The sequence below is a fragment of the Ruditapes philippinarum genome, unplaced genomic scaffold (genome assembly GCF_026571515.1).
Source record: "Ruditapes philippinarum isolate M1 unplaced genomic scaffold, ASM2657151v2 ctg2125_1_1_1_1, whole genome shotgun sequence".
Taxonomy (NCBI): Eukaryota; Metazoa; Mollusca; class Bivalvia; order Venerida; family Veneridae; genus Ruditapes; species Ruditapes philippinarum.
In genome coordinates, this window is record NW_026856260.1 from 126,507 (window position 1) to 145,956 (window position 19,450).

At 30.8% G+C, this 19,450-nt stretch overlaps 1 protein-coding gene across 2 annotated transcripts; it reads right to left on the reverse strand.

Moving 5' to 3' along the window:
• Positions 1–1,647: 1,647 nt before the first annotated feature.
• On the reverse strand, positions 1,648–18,118 carry LOC132746000 (carbohydrate sulfotransferase 15-like). 2 transcript variants are annotated; one of them, XM_060735033.1, is made up of 8 exons: positions 17,473–18,117; positions 15,735–15,930; positions 10,538–10,663; positions 9,396–9,552; positions 8,655–8,826; positions 4,946–5,090; positions 4,167–4,358; positions 2,190–2,318 (listed from the first exon to the last, which is right to left on the reverse strand). In XM_060735033.1, exons 1-7 carry the CDS (start codon positions 17,941–17,943, stop codon positions 4,168–4,170), a joined length of 1,458 nt encoding a protein of 485 aa, XP_060591016.1. In that variant the 5' UTR covers positions 17,944–18,117; the 3' UTR covers positions 2,190–2,318; position 4,167. The 2 variants fall into 2 exon arrangements, with proteins under 2 accessions (XP_060591015.1, XP_060591016.1); XM_060735032.1 differs by lacking the exon at positions 4,167–4,358 and having other exon boundaries at positions 1,648–2,318; positions 17,473–18,118.
• Positions 18,119–19,450: the final 1,332 nt, after the last annotated feature.

The following is a 19,450-nucleotide window of genomic DNA, read 5'->3' on the forward strand; positions in this document are numbered from 1 at the left end:
CTAATGTTGTAAGAACTTGGGGCCCATGCAGCCCTTTTGGTATTTGTTATTTCGGCTGTATATTTCCATGTAGATATTAGCAATAAAATATGATTAAACTGAAACTTTTTAACAAATTGAATATGTTGGGCTCGGAAACACGGTTTGGTTTGATTGAGCATGTCTATAGGAAAGTTAAGAAGAGGGACATAAGTTCGATGTTTTGCGATTATTATGTTAATGCTTGTTGTCGTCGTAGCCACTATCGTCGGTTTGCGTCAACATTCAACATCTTAACAAAGAATAATTATGGTTTATCAGAAACATTTCTGATGTCATAATACTCACGTAGTATAACACAAACTGAAAATACCTTTAAATATTGATGACTTGTTGGGCTTGGTTGAACGAGCTGGCAGATTCCACGTTCTTGGTCAGTCATTATTTATTATTTTTCCGGGGTAGAAGTGTTAACATTATTTTTGGTAGAGGGCATCCTGTATGATTTATGTAAAATAACATCAAATTTAAACCAAACACGTTTGAGATTACTATTGTCGATATTATCTGCATAGAATTCTTGGCGGGAAAACCCCACGTTTCTATGTATATGTTAGTGTTCATCCGTGCTGTTCTATAGAAATTAGAAACTTCGACGGGAGCGATAGCGACAGGAGAATGTTTCTAATTTCTGTAGAACAGCTACGGATGAATACTAACATACTTAGTGTCACTATGCGGTTCTATGAAGTACTATGAAATAGCGGGCGACTATGAGCGAATTTCGATATAGTATCGACTTTGTTCTTCTATGGAAATTAACGCAAAGTCTTTATAAAAAATACAGCGTTTTCATTGGATGACAAGTAAAGTTGGAGTCAAAAGAAAAGAAAATTGGTCTCAAAAGGATAATAATTATGAGCGGTTTCCTTCATACCTCTATATAAACTGCAAAAAAAAGTTGTTGATGACCAAAGATGATGCCACTTGCAAGATGCCACATGCAAAAGATCTAAGCTAATGATATTAAAGTTACTTCGGGACAGATATTTAAAAAAAAAGATTTTTGAAGTCTATTTTATCGCCTTTTGTGTTAGACTGGTACTGAGGACCATCTAAGAATCAAAATCCTTGATGTGGTGTAGAAGCAGATTACTTAAAGATATTGTGTATAATGACTTGCACTACTCATAACAAAAGCTCACATTGTACACTTTGTGCTCAGGTCAGATCAAACAAGACTTTAATCAGGCACATGAGAATAAAATACTCATGCATTATTTCCTATGTACCTATCTTACGGAACGTCGATGATTCGTTCAGGTGCCCGTTCGTGCCTTAAATAATGCAAGGAAAGACACCTGATCGAGGTATTCCTCTATCAGTAAAGCTGGAAAGTCGCCTTTTGACTCATACATGTACTGTGTGGTTGCGAGGTATGCCAACCCCAACTCTCACACCTAAACAACTTTGTTTCGAAATTGATCATACCCACGTTTAATTTACATCACTGAATATAAATAAGTCTTAAAACGCAAACTCTAGAATATGCCACATCGGCGGTTGACAACCACAGCTGGTATTCAGGTTCAGTTAAAAATCTTTATAATAATGAACATGCTAAATATCACAAAATATTAACATCCACAATTTTGATACTGCTGTTTTTATTGAAAACAATAAGGAATAAAACGTTTCAAGTTATCACTCGAAGATTTGAAATATAGTGTTATTTGAAATAAAGTGCATGATATAAAGGTATGACAACCTGTGACAATGTTAGTAGATTCACATCCATAATATATCCGTGTTACATATTAAGTCTAAAACTTAACAGGAAAACTATAAAATATTTTTTTCTCTCAATCAAAGACTATACAGACATTATACATTTTATACATGCTGTATTATATTGTACGGGACTTTAATAATAAATAAAAACAAATACAGTTATGATCACGATAACTAACTTTCACACATACGAAATCATTCATAAAGTTTAACTAATGTATACATTAAATTATTGCACGACTATAAATTAGGAGTTATTACGCAGACAAAATGCCTGGGTGTTCTTCCCCAATGTCACTAATTTTCAGTCATGTAGGCTAGGAGTAGGAACCAGACCGGCAGAAATCAGCTGGTACCGTCACCATAACCATACAGGAAGTCAGAATCACCGGTAGCGTCTGACATTATCTTATTAAATGGTCTATAAAAATCTTGCAAAGTCTTTAACGTTTCATTAAACATAGGACCTTCATTTTTAAAAGATTCCCGCCTTGTGTAAGTCTCTTTCTTGTTTACAACTATCAGCATGTCTTCTGCGTCAAGATTACCTGCAATAAAACGACATATGTAATGTTGTCAATGATAAATGGCAATGTAATAATGTATACTCGTATAATATTATGTTTTCTTTAAAAATTGAATAACAGTAACAACTTTGTACAAGTAATTGATGTAAAGAAAGCAATTTAAAAAAAAACATTTTTAGCTTTTATAGATAATACAAATATCAGTGAAGAGCGAGCTACGCCCATTTTGTTAAAACATATAACATGATAAAGCATATTTGTGTTATAATTGTACGTAAGAAATATTGATCAAAAGTAATTTGTTGGCTCCCTTTTAAAAATAATTTTCTTCAGTACGAAATCGATCAATGCAGCATGGGATTGTTGGAATATATAGCAACGCAACAAGAAAAAAATATAATTCTATTTTTGACATTTTATGCATAACTTGTTATTCTTAAACTTTAAACAGACTTGAATTTAAAGACAAGCTGTAATAATTTTAAAAGAAAATTTTCAAACGAGTTACTAACATATGCATAACCAATAAATAATATTGGTATATACCAATAAACCTTTAACACTTTTAATTCTTACCATGCTTTATAAAAACGATCCCTCTTTCAATAAGGACAAAACCATTCATTATTTTAATGGGAAAGACCGACACAATATTAAAGAACTTAAATCGGATGCCATATCCTCAAATTACAGAGAAATCTTTTAAGCAGATAAACTCTTTTTCTTATTACCCTCAATTCAATTACTGTTTACTTAAACCTATTCTTAAGTCACGTAAAGAAAATAATTTCATTAAGATTTAACTTAAGAGTTATTTGTCAAGAAGATTTTCTTTATTGAAAAAGAAATTACATTGTTACCCATCAGTTTAAATATTTTGTCAAGAGATGTATGTAATAGTTACCGTACGAGGAATAGGTCTGCATTGTATTTACAGACCCGGGTGGCGATTTGAAAACCGGGAGAGCGTTAGTCTGTGTTTTAAGGAACTAAAAATGATAAATATTGAGAATTTTCTTATTGTTACCATTTTTAGTTTGATTTATATTTATTAGTCCTTAAAACATATACATGTACTTTATGCTATTTAATTATGTTTATTAAATATTTATCACGTAGAAATTATTGATACTCGTTATTGTCAAAAGATTATATTTTATTGTATAAAGATACATTAGTACCCTGATTATAAAATTTTCTACAATGTTTATATATAAAAATACCGATGAGTAATACTTAAAAGTTATAGCGATGACATTTAAACCGAGAAAAATGCATTGGTATGTATATCATAATTACCGTTAAAATATAAGTCTTAGTAAATCATATAATATTTTTGAAGCTTAATGACTTGTTATTCACTTTGATACTTTCAAACTGAAATACAATTCATATGAAACTGAAACAATTTTAATAATGTGCAGGTGCAGTTACAAGAATATGCTTTTGTGGACAGATTGTTTGTATGTTTATAAAAACTCTTGCCTCAGAATGCTATTTGAAAGTGATGTTAAAGTTAAAGGTATTTCATAATCATCTTTGGAAGTTACATAAACTTAGTCATAGTATTACCATTTTTCACCATGCGCTAAAGACTTTTCCAAAAGCCGACTTATGCTCACAATCAGGACGGTTAGGGTGATCTTTATTTTGCAAGTTACACGATTCCTGATTTCAATAATTCTAAGTTTTGTTAGAAATTTACAAAAAAAGATAGATAGGCTATATTAATTGTATACACACTGTGCTCTACTAATTCAATGAGGGGTGTCAATATATATTAACTGAATTTGTTGGTTTTTTGTTTCATTACTGCAAGTACCCTCCACCATTATACAAATATTGCCAATTGATATCAAATTTTCCTACATCATTCTCCTTCATACAAAAATGTGTCATCATTCGTCAATCTCGCCATTTTACGATTGAATGGCCTATAAAACTCCTGTAAAAACTCAAGTGTTTCATTCAACATTGGACCCTTCCCCGAATTTCTGCTAGATCGTTGGTATCGTTCTTCTGCAGTAACGACTGTTTCCATCTCAGTTTTAGGGAGAGGCCCTAAATCAAATTAGTGAGAAAAATAAAACTGAATACACACAAAACATAGAAAAAAAATAAAATAATAAAATGCCAAGGAACAAAAATATGAAAACGCAAAATATGTGTATTAAGCAAGGAATAGCTACTATTGCATGTGGTTATATGGGATTTCTGATTAAGAATAGTCAATATGAAAACTTTCGTCGATGCGAATATATATTTAATTGCCACTTTCACCAATGGAGACTTAAACAAAAAATATATAAATGGTATTCAAAGCAGGTTATACAAAACTTGTGCTAAAGAAGGGAATTAAAATTATAGAACCGTGCAAGCAACTGGAAAATTTATACGGTTAAAATATAGACACCGTTTTGTATTCGAATATATGCCTGCTAAAGGCGGAGCATGGGAGGCGTTAAAGATAGTTCCGATCATAGACAGGTTGAATCAAAGCGGACCTACTACATTTAGAGTTTGTCTAGTGGCCCAATCTTTAATATTTCCATTTCATTCATTTAAAAATAATGAAAACTTAACATCTTTACGCCCCCTAGCACCGGGTTTAACATGTTTCAAAGTTACAGCAATGGTATAAATCTTACGTAATTCAAGAAATCGATAAACTTTTCTCATTGTGGTCTCTTTATCACGTAGATTTTTATTTTGAAGAACAAGAATTTGATTTCTAGGAAATAATCTTGTAAGGTCCATCCAGAATATATAGTATATCCCAAGCTGTATTTGAATCTGTAAAAAACGACAAGGTAAATTTAATATACATTGTAATTTACAAAAATAACGCATACAACTTTCCTCACCTCGTACTTCTAGCCATATTATTAGATATTTTTTCTGTCATATCACCATTAACCAGCAGATGGGTTTCCTATCCCATATACGAAAAGTCACCCGTATATCAAAATATATGTACATGTATTGCGTTAATTCAAACTACCTGTGAGCTTTAATATAAAGTTTCAAAATAAGATATAATTTCAGTTAAAGGCAATGTTAAATGTTTATAAAAGGACGATAATCCATTTGTTTATAACATTTACGTTATTTAGATAAAGTCATTTTAATGCCGAAATAGATACACAGCCATATTCGAGTACCCAACATTGAAACAAAATTAACATTTGAACTATTATTTTCCATTTAAAAAAAAGATATTTATATTAAGTGGTAAGAATAAAATCAGAATATTCAGTACTCGGACATTTAAAATGAAAAATGTTCAAAAGTGTATGAAATACCTTGCCGATGTTCATTAGAAGTATATTTTATAAGCATTATAATTTATTCTGAACGTGTGCAAAAAAAAACTAGTTACTGAAATAATGCAGTCCCGATTTGCAAGATCATCATGAGTTATTTATCATAATTACTTAAACAAAAAAAATCTCGTTGTAACATAGCCTCTAGTTCAGCACTATTTCAACACTGACATTATGCCCATCAAAATGTACTAGATGGTCGGTGATCAGATAAAAAAAATATATATATATTTGACATATATTGCCATAATTGTGTTTAATTTCATATTTTACTATAAACAAAGATTATTTACATGACCAACAAAAAATTCTGTAAATATCTTTCAGAAAGTAATTGAAATGCTCAATACTTAAAAAGTCTTAAAGGATCATTCTTTTTTATCATATAGATAGTTTTTACATTGTATCATTAACACTTTTCTTTCAATTATTGGTGGATCACCAGTATAATAGCCAAACTTTTGAGATACACGTATATTACTAATTTCACTCAATTTGACAGCAAAAATTAGCATAATATCACTTTAAGCATTAGGGAATCGTCTTGCATTCACAAAGAAATCATTATGATCAGAATTATCTGAGCCCGAATTTATCTTCATTGCTGTATAATGCGACTTACATTTATCTTATTTGAAAAAAAAAAAACACTTCGATAAATTAAATCATGATATAGAACTCATAAAAACACATTTATCAACTCGAAAACGAGATTGCTGTAGCCAAACCGCAAGTCATTTTTTCATTGAACTATTTCTGTTATTATATTCTAGGCCTCAACAGACGGTAGGATTTTGAAGTACAACACCAATAAAAATTAAGATGTACAGACAAATCTTAATGTGTGAAGGCTACTATTTCTTGAATTCAGAAACCTTAAGTCTAGATGTAAGGAATAGAACATGTTCTATTTTGAAAATCTTGTCGTACAGATTTCTACAGACCTCCCACAATGACAAATAACAGATTACCAAATTATCTCCTGATAATGGGTGTAATGAATGAAATTCCAGAACAAGACTTTAGTAAACATATAGTAGTAATATCAATGACCTGCCTTTGTCTATGGAAAAAAAACAGAAACTGATATTTTTGCTGACGACACCACCTTTTCAACCTCTGATGTATCCCTAAAGAGAGTAGTTGAATCTCTTACTCATGATCTTTTAAATGCCAACAAATGGTGGGATTTGAATCGCATGTCTATCAATGTTAACAAAACTAAGGTCATGTATATTTCCTCAAAACACAAGCAAAATTATATTCATGAAAGTAATCCTTGTATTTTATATAAAACAGAGCAAACTTTTTTCTGCTCTGAAGAAAAATTATTGGGTATTACAATTAATAACACCTTGTCTTGGCAAAGCTATATTGATAATGTTCTTAAAAAGTGTAACTCATTGTAACATTTATTATCACGTATAAAATTATTCATATCTATACCTGTACGTAAAATGTTTTAAAATGCATATATTTTACCACATCTTGATTATTGTTGCATAATTTACGGTAACTGCACGTCCTTTCTAGAGGATCAACTCATTAAGTTCCAAAAGAGAGCTGCAAGACTAAGTCTGCTACATCTGTTAACTACGGAAGCTTATCAGGGACTCCACTTATCTAAAAGTTTCACGTCATGTTAACTTGTTTCTTCTCGTTTTGACCAAAAACATTCCATTAAGACGTTATGATTAATACGTAATACATAAAACATTCCATGAAGAAGTTATGATTAATACGTAATACGTAGAAGTTTTTAATCATTGCAAAAAAACGTTGTTGAGTTTCGTGAGCTATTTGTCAATGCGAGTAACGTCTTTGCGTCTTACTAAATATTTCAGCAAAGTCGTGAAATCAAGAAGTTACGACCTGATTTTTGTCGAAGAGACAAAAGCTTCAAACATATCGAGAAAAATTCAGTTGCAATGCCTAAAAGCTTCTCATCTTTGTCAGTAAATTTTATTGCGAATTGCAAAAACATCTTATCAATGCGAATAAAAATAAGTCGACTTAGCGCAAAACATCTCACCAACTGTAGGCCCTGATACGCTTCCGTAGTTAACCATTTTAAAACCTTATACTTGAGGTTTTGTATACAAATTGATAATCTCCTGTATGTTTTTACATTTATGTATTTTAAATGATTGAATATGTTTAATTTATATTGTTCCTTGTTGAGGGCCTCATGGAAGATTGATATGTTTGTTCAAATGAGTTCTCTCGTTAAATAAAGTCTTTATTATTATTATTATTATTATTATTATTATTATTATTATTATTATTATTATTATTATTATTATTATTATTATTATTATTTTATATTATAGTAGTAGTAAGATGGGATGAAAATGATGTTGAAGATTTTTCAGGAGACCCAAAGTTGTTTTCGGTTCGAATCCCAAATTATTCCGAAAATGATTATGTCACGGCATTGAACTGTTCTCTAATAAGGGGAGGGGAGGTAGTTTGTAGGCGGCCGGATAGCTTAGTCAATAGAGCCGCAGTACGGTATTCCGAGGGTCCCAGGTTTGAGTCTCGGTCAGGCGTCACATTAAAAAAAATATATATATTTTTTTTAAAATGGAGGTGTTTCAATAATTACTCATGGTGAAAAAAGTATTTAGTGAGTAAAGTATGTAAAGAATCAATTGGGATGGACCCTTTTTAGGGAAACCTCAGATGATATTACCGTCTGAATGCAAGTGTAGTATTGATTTGAAAATTGTACATTTTATCTCTAATTAGTGTCGTACACTTAAATCCTACCGTCTGTTGAGGCCTTAAAGATATAGATAATTTTAATATATTGTATTGTACAGTTTTCATTATGTCTCTATGAACAACGGTAGCATATACCTTCGGTATTTACCTATAATTTATATAGGTTAGGGTGAGTATTTGCAATATTGACATTAAACCAGATCTGAATCTTGATTTAACACGGGATTTTACATTTTTACACAGAATTAAATCATTTTGTCAATGTCAAAAGAAGTCCTTTTAATTTTTACAATACATTTTTGAACCTTACCTTAGTTTGTTCATAAAGAGATGGTTCGTAAACACAACTTCGGACGGAGCGTCGTTTGAAGCAGTCTTTATAAAGTTTGACACCCTCTGTGACAACTCTGTGGAACTGACGAGGATTTGGTTTATTGGTCTTCATCAGAGACCCGTATTCGTGGTAATAATCCGAATATAATCTGTGTGAAAATATTAAAAAAATAAACGAAAATAATGAAACCAAATTGAAAAAAAAAGATTAGTATAAATTTGGGTTGATTAAGGCAATTTATGAAATGTAATTTACAATGCCTTTAAGTTATTGTTCCAGTTTGAGCAATGTTGCTATGTTAAAATAACCATGAGAATCCGACACAAAGAAAACAACACTTTAAATCGCTTATAGCTGCTGTGAGTACTAATGTGTAAACGTTCTGATATTGGAACAACAAATAATACTGACTGAATAAACATTTAGTACAAATACTATTTCAAATTTTAGCACTTCTAAATTAAGGTAGAACTTTATAATGTTATCATAACATTTTTTTCAAGAAATGGTATAACAATTAACACAATATTTAAGACAATGTAAGTATGCAATCGAATTCTTTAAAAATACACATTTTAAATCAAAATGACATATCGGAAAATACACATTTTTCAATTCGATCAACAATGACACTTAGAAAAAAAGATACATAAAACCATGGTTATGTAGAAAAAAGAAGAATAAATTGTATATTCAAATAATGATACTCGAACTTACCTCTCCACGGGATCGCGGAATGTTATAATCATTTTCGCTTGTGGTATGAAATGGTGAATATAGTCTAAAATCACATATTTTGGTTGATCCAGATTTTCGTTTCCAGGGAGAAATTTCCAATGAGTATTCAGATGAAGGTTCGACGGACTTCCTTCACCTTAAAATGAAAGTTATTTGCTCTTATTAGTTTATACATAATTTATATTTACTTTCGATTGTGAATGAACCTATTAACTATTTCAAATGCGTTCCTGAAACCAACCAGTACTTATAGCAATAAGAATTAAGTTTTTTTGCTCATGTAAATATGAAAAATAGAAGTAAAATATATGTCAGACGTAGTATTTTAATGTTAACAATATAATGGTGGTTGTATTAAAAGCATATTTTGCTGTACTTCCGTAAATAAGGTAACACTTATTAATCCATAACAAATAAAACATGGCCTTGAGGGCAATATGCAAGTTTACGGACTGGTTGGGCAGACTGAGGAAGGTATATGGCCCGAATCTAACTTCTTTCATCCCTTTTGTTGCTGTTGTTTTTTTTACTATATTACTATAATTTTCTTCCAAATAATAAGTTATTTGTTCAGTGTGTGAAATATCTCAAACCCTAGTTGAAGAAAATCAAGCTCTTCTTTTGTCACTCAAGTTTTGTTAATCAAATTAAACAGGCAAAAAAAACCCCCGATCTTTCAGGTTTTCACAAACGGTATAAATAAAATTTAAAATCAAGACAAATCATGACTTTTGATCAACATGTAATACATTTATTTGAAGCAAAACAATAAATTTAATAACATTTTATACCTAATTTGCATGCGCCCTTCTATATTTAATATGACGTCATCCGGTCCATTTAAGAATTATGGACCGCCCCGGCCTGTATGCGGTTAATGGACCGGATGACGACATATTATATGCAAATGAGGTATAATTTTTTTTTAATAGTGATCCTGTCATGAAAACATATTTTAGACGTAGCATTTGAATCTGAACAATATAATAGTGGTTGTGTAAAATATATATTTTTCTATATTTTCCTTAATAAAGTAACTCTAATAAATACATCATCCTATTGTCTTTAATAGGGTAATATAGGTTCTGGTCCTGTCAAGGTGTATCAAAACCCTTATTTACCTGTAACATGACGATAGTTTGCTAACTGCCCGTCAGATGATTTATTAGCATTATCTAAAATAGTTTCTGCAGCATAGTGGAACATTTCAGCGTATTCATTTATATTATCAAACAAACCTCCTGGTCCTGAAACATAAATTGTTGTTTTTATTGAACACTCTTTGCTCTTATTGAAGAACAAGTGGAGTTTATGCAGATCGATGTTTGTTTAACGAGAAGGTCGGATATTTTTAACATAACAGAAAATTTATTTTAGATTAAAGCATTATGTACAGCTTATCATCATCAAGCATTAAGTATATACCTATACAATAATTACGAATGAATAAGTAACATACACAAATCATGGATTGACTTGTATACATACAATTTACAAGAAAAGCATTGATGCAAAGCATCAAAGGGCGTCCAAGCAAGAAATGCAGAAAGTGAAGATGAACTAGTAGACATATGATGACAAGATATTCTTATAAACTTTTCAATGGTTAATTGGTTTTTACCAAAATGAACAGACGGATGACATTGTTCATTATGAACTTTGATTGGCATGCTAGAGATTAGAATATTACTTGTTATTTCTCTATGATCGTGATTATTTATAGCAACGGATATACATGTACTCGTATACAATCATTTATAATCCATACGTGTAACGCATGATCAACACCACACTTGTGGAATTGTCCCTTATTATGTAATCGCTATTAGCGAAGACCCCCTCTTAAGGTATCTGTTCACACTTAGTAAAAATATGACACTGGTTATATTACCATGTCATGTTGAGCATTATTGTTTATTATACAATAACTGTAATATCTATTTTAATAACAAAAATACAGATTTTATGAATATTGTTTTCCTCTCTTTTTTGTGTTTTTATGTGCTATTTTAATACTGAGTTTTTTACGTTTACTACTCTTTCAATTGTCATATTGACCGACGATTATAAGTCAAAACTTAACTGGAAAAAGTCAGTAAATTATGGTTAATCTTTCAATATAGTTATAATATTGTTTATTCTTAAACCATGTACATGTACATTTGTATTTTTTTTATCATTTTTTAAAATTATCAATCAATTAAATAATTAATAAAATCTAATTTGTAACTTTGAATAAATCATCGGCATCTTTACTAAACACTAATGACAAATTAAATAAAATGTTTCAAAGTTGATAGTGTCATATTAAAACCATAAAAATGTACCTTTTTTCACAATTGTTGTACATATTTTTATTGTTTTTTATCTCATATAGATAAAATGAAACATGCTATTGTTGTTGTTGTTGTTGTTGGTTTTTTTTCCGAATTGTATGTTTATGTATAATAATAATCAATAAATTTGAGATTTGATCTATGTTTATTAATTATTGTAACCAAACTAAGTGACAAACATTCATTTTGGAAAAAAGCTTATTTATCTGTAAAATATTTGTTCTGTTCTGTAACGATATCAAACATCTACTCCAAAACCGGGAGAGACCGGACAATAAACGTGTGATACTATTCGCCGGTCACTAGTATCCCGGTCAAAATAGACCGGGAGAGACCGGAATTACCGATAGGAGCACATCCCTCTTTAAATAGATTTTCGGAATATTTAGGTCATCAACTCATCATTCTATTTTAACATACCATGATAACCCACTGTGTACTACTAAATGATAAATAAAAAAAACCCGAAGAGACGCATTTGAAAATGTTTGCATTGCGAAATCCTCCAGTTCGCTATTCATTGTACATATCGCGACATTTCATTTTTAATTTATTTCATACCGATCGGAATAATCGGCTTTTATTATGACTGACTAAAAGGCTCGAGAAGTTGCTGTCGCCCTTTCACAAAATCTGATTTCATTCCATAAAGGGGCGCCGCGCTTCGGCGCGGACGCCAAAAATAAACGTACTAAAAACTGATTGGTCTGTCTTAACAAGTGACATGACACGATTTTTTTAATTTTTATTAATGATATTTCAACTTGCTCATAATTAATAAGCACCTTGTGACATGCGTTAAAATGGAAAAGAACGTAAACAACATATACATAAAATACATAACAAAAATAAAATGAAAACAAAAAACAAAACAAAAACAAGAAAAAAATACACGTTAAAATATCAACAAAAAACAAAACAATGTCTTCAACCTAATAACTTGTATGAACAACTAATCGAATGTAGACAACCATAATGACTTGTTTTTCAATACATGTTTACTTTTGTAGGGTCCTAATCTTAATGTTATTCTGAAGATTTTCTTGCTTGAATAATCTTGAATTTTATTATCATTATTATTATTGTTATAATAATTATTATCAGTATTATTGTGAAAGATAAGCCACCTTAACCGTTTACATTATAGATAAACATCTTAATCGTTCATAAAAACATATGACATGCACTTGTAAAACTGTTTAGGATTCGGCAGATCATTAATTTTCCTTATTCCAAAAGGTTAGGTAACAATCTGGACAAATGAGTCTCGTCACAACAAAACCAACATAGTGCGTTTGCGACCAGCATGGATCCAGACCAGCCTGCGTATCCGTGCAGTCTGATCATGATCCATGCTGTTCGCTTTCAGTTTGTCTACTTGTAAAAGGGTTTGTAAGCGAGCAGTATGAATCCTGATCAGACTGCGCGGATGCGCAGACTGGTCTGGATCCATGCTGGTCGCAAACACGTTACGTTGGTTTTGTCGTGACGCGGCTCATTTTATGCCTCAGAAACAAACACATGTTTTTCTTTAGAAAGGGCAAACTTGAATTTTTGAATTTATAATGTTTCAATAATGGTTTTAGAAAATGTTGTATGCGAGGAAAGTATCGATAAATGTGAAATAATTTGTCACGAAAGTATCAGAATGAAAACAAGTTTGTTTTTTTTACTTTCATACAAAATACAAATTCACTATAACTGCACTTATCGCCAATGAGAAAGATGGTCAATAAGTAAGATACTTTAAAAGTACACAAAAAAAAGCAAAAGCTGCTGAGAAATAAAAATAAAAGCATTTCTGGAGCATAATGGCCCTTTAAATAAAAACTGCGATGTGCATCGGAGTTTTTCTAATACCTTTTTCAACATGCGGGTTATCGACAAGGGGAAATGTTTATAAACTGAGCAGCTGACAGTTTTGAGATTGGTCAGGCTACACGACAATAAAGATACAGACAGACAGACACTGATCTAAATGTTGGCATGTATAAAAAACATGTTTTTATGTCAGTATGAACAAGTGTGTTTTGTTTTTTGACAATCACGCGTGTGTCAAACGGTTTAATTCATGTATATGTCAATAGAAATGATAGGAACGATGTTTTACACGCGAAATAGTAAATTAATTAAAAAAAAATCCTTTCTTAAAGCATTGCTATTTCAGGTAACTCTCTGAATTGATAAACGTTTTCTTCATTTTATATATTATAATAAGAATTGAAATGCATTAGGAAAAAACACCAAACTATTTAGAACAAGTGAGGATATAAAGATATACTATGCTCATCTTAGCATTTTTATCCCAGATAATATTTTTATCCCAGAAATTAATTACAATTTTTGTCATTTTTTCTGAATATGTCTAATTTCAATAAAGAATATACAAACTGTTTGTAAGAAGGTGAATATATCCTATTACAAGTCAAGTAAAATTGGTCCTTTCTGTAGAGTTTAAAACATAAGATATTTACTTTGTGTGTAGTCAGAACATGCTTATTCTATATATTTACAAAGAGATTGTGTAGCTATTATCAATATTTAAGAATATAGAATTTGAGCATAGTATTTACCAGACTCCAAATTGGGATTTATAGATTTACAGGGCAAATAAACCTGCATTCTCAAATTACAGAAAAGTCCTACAATTTCAAAAAAAACTAAGCTAACATATCTTGAAAAAAAAACGTGATTTGCCTTTTCACAAATGCGTGCTAAGAAATACAACTGAAAAAAGATGTTTCTGCTGTTACCGAAGATAATACAGTGCTCGATAATTATAAATTTATAACAAAAATTATTTATTTCCCCGGCTTGAAACGCAACACAATGCAAATAAAGTAACGACAGCTTGTCTGATTAAACCATAGAACAGCGTCTTAAGCTTCTACAGCAGGGCTGATCATTTGACACGTACGTATTTCTATTGTAGCATGAATTAAATAACACTTTCTGTAGTATATGGCGAATTTATCGTTGTTCTAGATGTTCAGGATACCACTACGATTGCAATTGTATTCAACTTGCTAATGATACAAAATGTGCTAACTGCATTTTATAGCCTGTATATCTATTCCTAAATATAAAAAAAATATAACTGCTTGAGAATTGAATTTATCTGTGTTGAAGCTTATTTATTTCACAAATCAAATATTTTTTGTTGTTGTCACCCTGTCAAGACAAGTTGTCTGGATTATATAGAACCGAAATTGTGATTTGATCATATAGGAATGTTGTTTAATCCCAGCTTATAGATAGATCATAAAATTGCATATTTCATGATAGCTTAACATGTAAATCGTGCACATTCATTTCGTCGGGTTTTTAATTATTATTATAATTATTATTTTCATGTCATGTGTATTTCAACAATCACTAGTTTATCGTTTAATAGTATTCTACATTTATTGTTTTTTTTTTCAAGGTACAAACTAGGTGTGTTCAATAAGTTGAATGCTTCTTATATATCCAGAATACTGTTTTCACCTGTATTGAGTTACTTATGGCACCAATTCAAGGCCCCGGCAAGTTTTCACACTCAGTTGTGCATGACTATGTATATACTGAAATATTATTTTTATCTGAAAAACTATTTTTCTTTTCATTTCAGATAAACAAATAACTTTAATCTTCTTTTAATCTAAGAAGGAAGTGTCTTTTTCTGGAAGTTAGACTTTTTGGTCATTTAAATATTAAACAAAAAAAACTTACCTTGTTAATTAGATAAATACATACTTTTTATCTTACTAAGACGATAAATAACAAGTTAGCCAGATAATTAACGTGGTATTTAATCAAGTGTTTTACAACTACAGAATTATGCCATTATAGCCAAGGAAGGCAATAACGAAACATTTAGATGAGGCTGCACTCTCAAACAGAGAACCTCTTGAACATTTCTAGACAATTTTTAAGTCTAGAAATTCACTACTGTACTCGTTTAAATTAAGAACAGCTCAAGAAAGTTTCAAATCTGACTTACTAAATCGTTTTCTAGCAAAGAATTGAGCTTCTTTAAAGCCAGGCTTGACGAAATCTGGATGAAGGCCAATCCTGTAGAAAAGATCGCTAGTTCCACATTTCTTGACACCAATCACATACAAGTAGGGGAGACAGCGAAGTTCATCTCCTTCAAACCAGCATGGGTTCTTGAAGTGAGGATTGAACTTAAATACTGGCTGAAAAAAATAGTTCGTAGTCAAGATTAAAGATACAAGTTGTATACTAGAATGTGTCTAGTGAAATATGGTTTGTATGACACGTGGTTTGTTCCTAACTTCCATTTAATGTTTGATAATTAATGAGTATATGGCCTAATGAAACACTAGAAATAGGTATACGCTGCACAAGTTGGTCACGTGATATTTGTTCATTCCAGGTTAGTAAATGTTTGAATTAAAATGTTCTTTTGTATAGGTCTTAAAGCATTTGAAGCATTATATACATGTAATTTGTTATTTTTTGTAATGTAAAATCAAATGCAATCAACATTACATAATAAAATATTTCAGTATGAAGTAAAAGTAAATTGTATAGAAATTTTGTAATGCTTCTTCGGTATAACTATAACAAGATTTGTTTAGCTGCCCCCATCGTCGGATACCCACGGCCGAACCATTAACATTTAACATTGATTGCATGTTATGTGACATGTTTATCAATCGTGGGTATCTGACGATGAGCTGCCCCATGTTTGAGTCAAAGTGTGGTTTTATGTATATGATGATGTACTATGTACAAATCAGAAATAGAAGTTCTGTTCTGTTCTTTGATTATAAATATTTTTCAATTAAATCTCCAATGAGATGAAAGTACAGGCTAGTTTGTAAGAAGTTCTAAACAACAAACTTTGAACGCTATAAGAAAGTCACAATGTTACTGAATTTCATTAATCTTAAACCTTTATACTTTAAGAATGGAGAAATTTTATATAGATCTATCACAGTGTAAATGTTAGAAGTGTTGCCACTCGGATGCATAAAATTTCAATGGTCAAATTGATTATCATAAAGAACATACAAATATAGAACATTGTACATAAAATTTCAGAAATGTGTGAAACACTAATTAAAATTCGCTACAAAACGACACCATTGTCTACTTTTACTGAGGTCACTATCAATAAGAAAGTAAGTATCGTATTAGAAAATGCCATAAAAATGGTTAAATATTTATATAACATTGTTAATCTGCATTTGACACAGAACCGTAGCGAGACCGTTTTATTCAACCATCTAATTTAACTGATATACTAATGAACAAAGATAGTTATTATACTATTATCAACGTACGTGACAAAGGTTGAATTACTTGCAAATATAACTTTTTTTTTCTAAATATATAACTGAAAAACAAACAAGTTATCACTTAACTTAAAATACTTTGCAGACAATTTTTTTTTGTGCTAGTTACTTTGTCAACAGTCATTTTAAATTACAATCATATTTTTTCATCAGTTTCTACGCGATGCTTTTATTGACATGAATAATAGGTAGATAGACAGTTCAATCTTATAAGACGTGTATACACATTGTCACAGAATACATGCATTAAAATAAAATTAAACATAATGTAATTATCAAAGTTTTCATTATTTCGTAGCAAAGTGACATAAAATGATAGAAATACATCGTTGAATTATATCAACAATACAAACAATACAACATTATTGAAGAATCACATATTTCCTATAAAAGTATACTTAAAAAATCACCGCTTACATCTTTCAGTAAATCACGACCATGGTATACAGTGTTATTTCTATCAACATTTTCTCTCCTTCCTGAAAGACTCCAGCCTCGAATCTTTTCTGCGAGTTTTGCCTGAACATCGTTAGTAACCGCTTTCACACGAACTTCTTCTGCTGGAGCTTTGGTCGTCGTAGTTGTTATTATTTCTGTAGTAGTACTGATTTCAGAAGTCGTCAATGCTTTTTTGTTTTTATTCCTACCCTTATTTATTCCTTTTTCGTATTGTTTATTATTTTCCAGAATTTTATTCACACCGTTTTTAAGCTTCTCATTACCTGTATCTTTTGAAATACCATCTTGATCATCAGTGAGATTTTGCGATATTTCTAAAACATATTCTCGATATAAAATTTGAAATATCTGAACACTTATTAACGCAATTAACAAAAATAACACTGGACGTTTCAATTTTGAAAGCATGGTGTCGACTTCACGAAACATGTAGAGCTTATTTCAACATCTGGCGCATAGGCACACGTTATGATAATCCGTCTTTATCACTTATCAATATTTGTTGGTTGAATGTACATTTTTTTTGCTACCACTACTTTATATTTTTCCTTTTGTCGATGGGACTTCTTAAAACTTTGTCAATATTTTTAGAAAGTGTTTACAGTGTGGTATTATTTTTGGGTTTTATAATTTATTTAATTGAATCTATCCTATTTTTAATCTTTATTAATGCCAGATATACTGTTTGCGCTCATACCCCTTTTATCATTTTACAATAAGTAAGAGGTCAAAAGTTTTGGATAATGTGTAAACGTTAATCTCAATACGTTGTATGTCGGTACATGTATATGTCCTGCGCTTCGACACGTCGTAGGCTACTTTTTGTCGCAGACATGTCGCAGACCGGTAAGGACCGTTTTATTAACGTTTGTCATAGCGTACGACGTCGAAGAAAATCGTAGAAAATGTCGCAGCTCTACGACAGGGTTGGGGCTGTCGTACGACGTTTCTGTGACGTCAAGACTGGCGATCACTATTAACATGTATACATGCTCAGCACATAATTTTTATAAAATAACTTTTTCAGAATAAAAAACATATTTCAATTGATTTTATTTGTTTTCTTTTAATGCCAAACGCTATATAGGGACTCTAGACATGTGCTTTAAGTATATGAAAGAAACAGAATATGCTAATTTTTGTACCCAATAAAAATGTCTAAAATATCGTTTATTTGGAGCAAATATGCCCTTACGGTCATACTTTATTCTATTAATAATTAGTTCCAAAGATTTTTTTGAAAATAGAATAAAAATTAAATAGGCTGAACAAGAAAATTTCACTCATACTTACATCTTTTTTATTTCACATCTGAAAAAATCATGATATTTTTTTTGTATTTTTACATAAATTTAGAGATTTCTTTGAGGAAAACCCATATGGTATAAAATATAGGACACCGTAAGGTTACCGTGGTCATGACACCGAAAAAAAAATAAAAGAAAACAGAAACGGTCAATAGAATACAAAATTGATTAACAAGACAAGACGACACTAACTAAAAGTTACCATGGATGTTCATGTTCAGCAGTCCTAGGTGAGATGGGCTGGAAGCCACTGATGGTTCAGCAATGGGGCGCTGTTATACGACAACACTGTAGAATGTTAAATATGCATGATGCAAGATTGAATAAAAAAGTCTTTAATTGGTCGAGATCAGTAGCTAGTATTAGGTGTAAGAATAGTATTTTTCGAATTACAGAAATGTTACAGAGTATTAATTTTAAAGACCAGATTTATTTTAACACAAATCAAGTGAATACTAAAGCAATTGTAACAAAAATTGAGGAAAAAAAATTTGATGTAGAAGTAAGTAAATGGGAACAATCATTAGAGCGTGTGTCATCTATATCAGGAAATGGTAGAAATAAGCTAAGAACATATAGAATGTTCAAGAATGTTTTTGAAACTGAAACTTATGTAAAACAACATTTGC

Bases quoted from the DNA above. Each gene is read 5' to 3' on its own strand.
- LOC132746000 (XM_060735032.1), bottom strand. From the start codon at position 17,943: ATGTTTCGTGAAGTCGACACCATGCTTTCAAAATTGAAACGTCCAGTG. The intron at 10,664-15,734 runs GTAAGTCAGATT...TTTATGTTTCAG, and splicing joins CTTTGCTAGAAAACGATTTA to GACCAGGAGGTTTGTTTGAT. The intron at 8,827-9,395 runs GTAAGTTCGAGT...ATTTTCACACAG, and splicing joins TTCCGCGATCCCGTGGAGAG to ATTATATTCGGATTATTACC.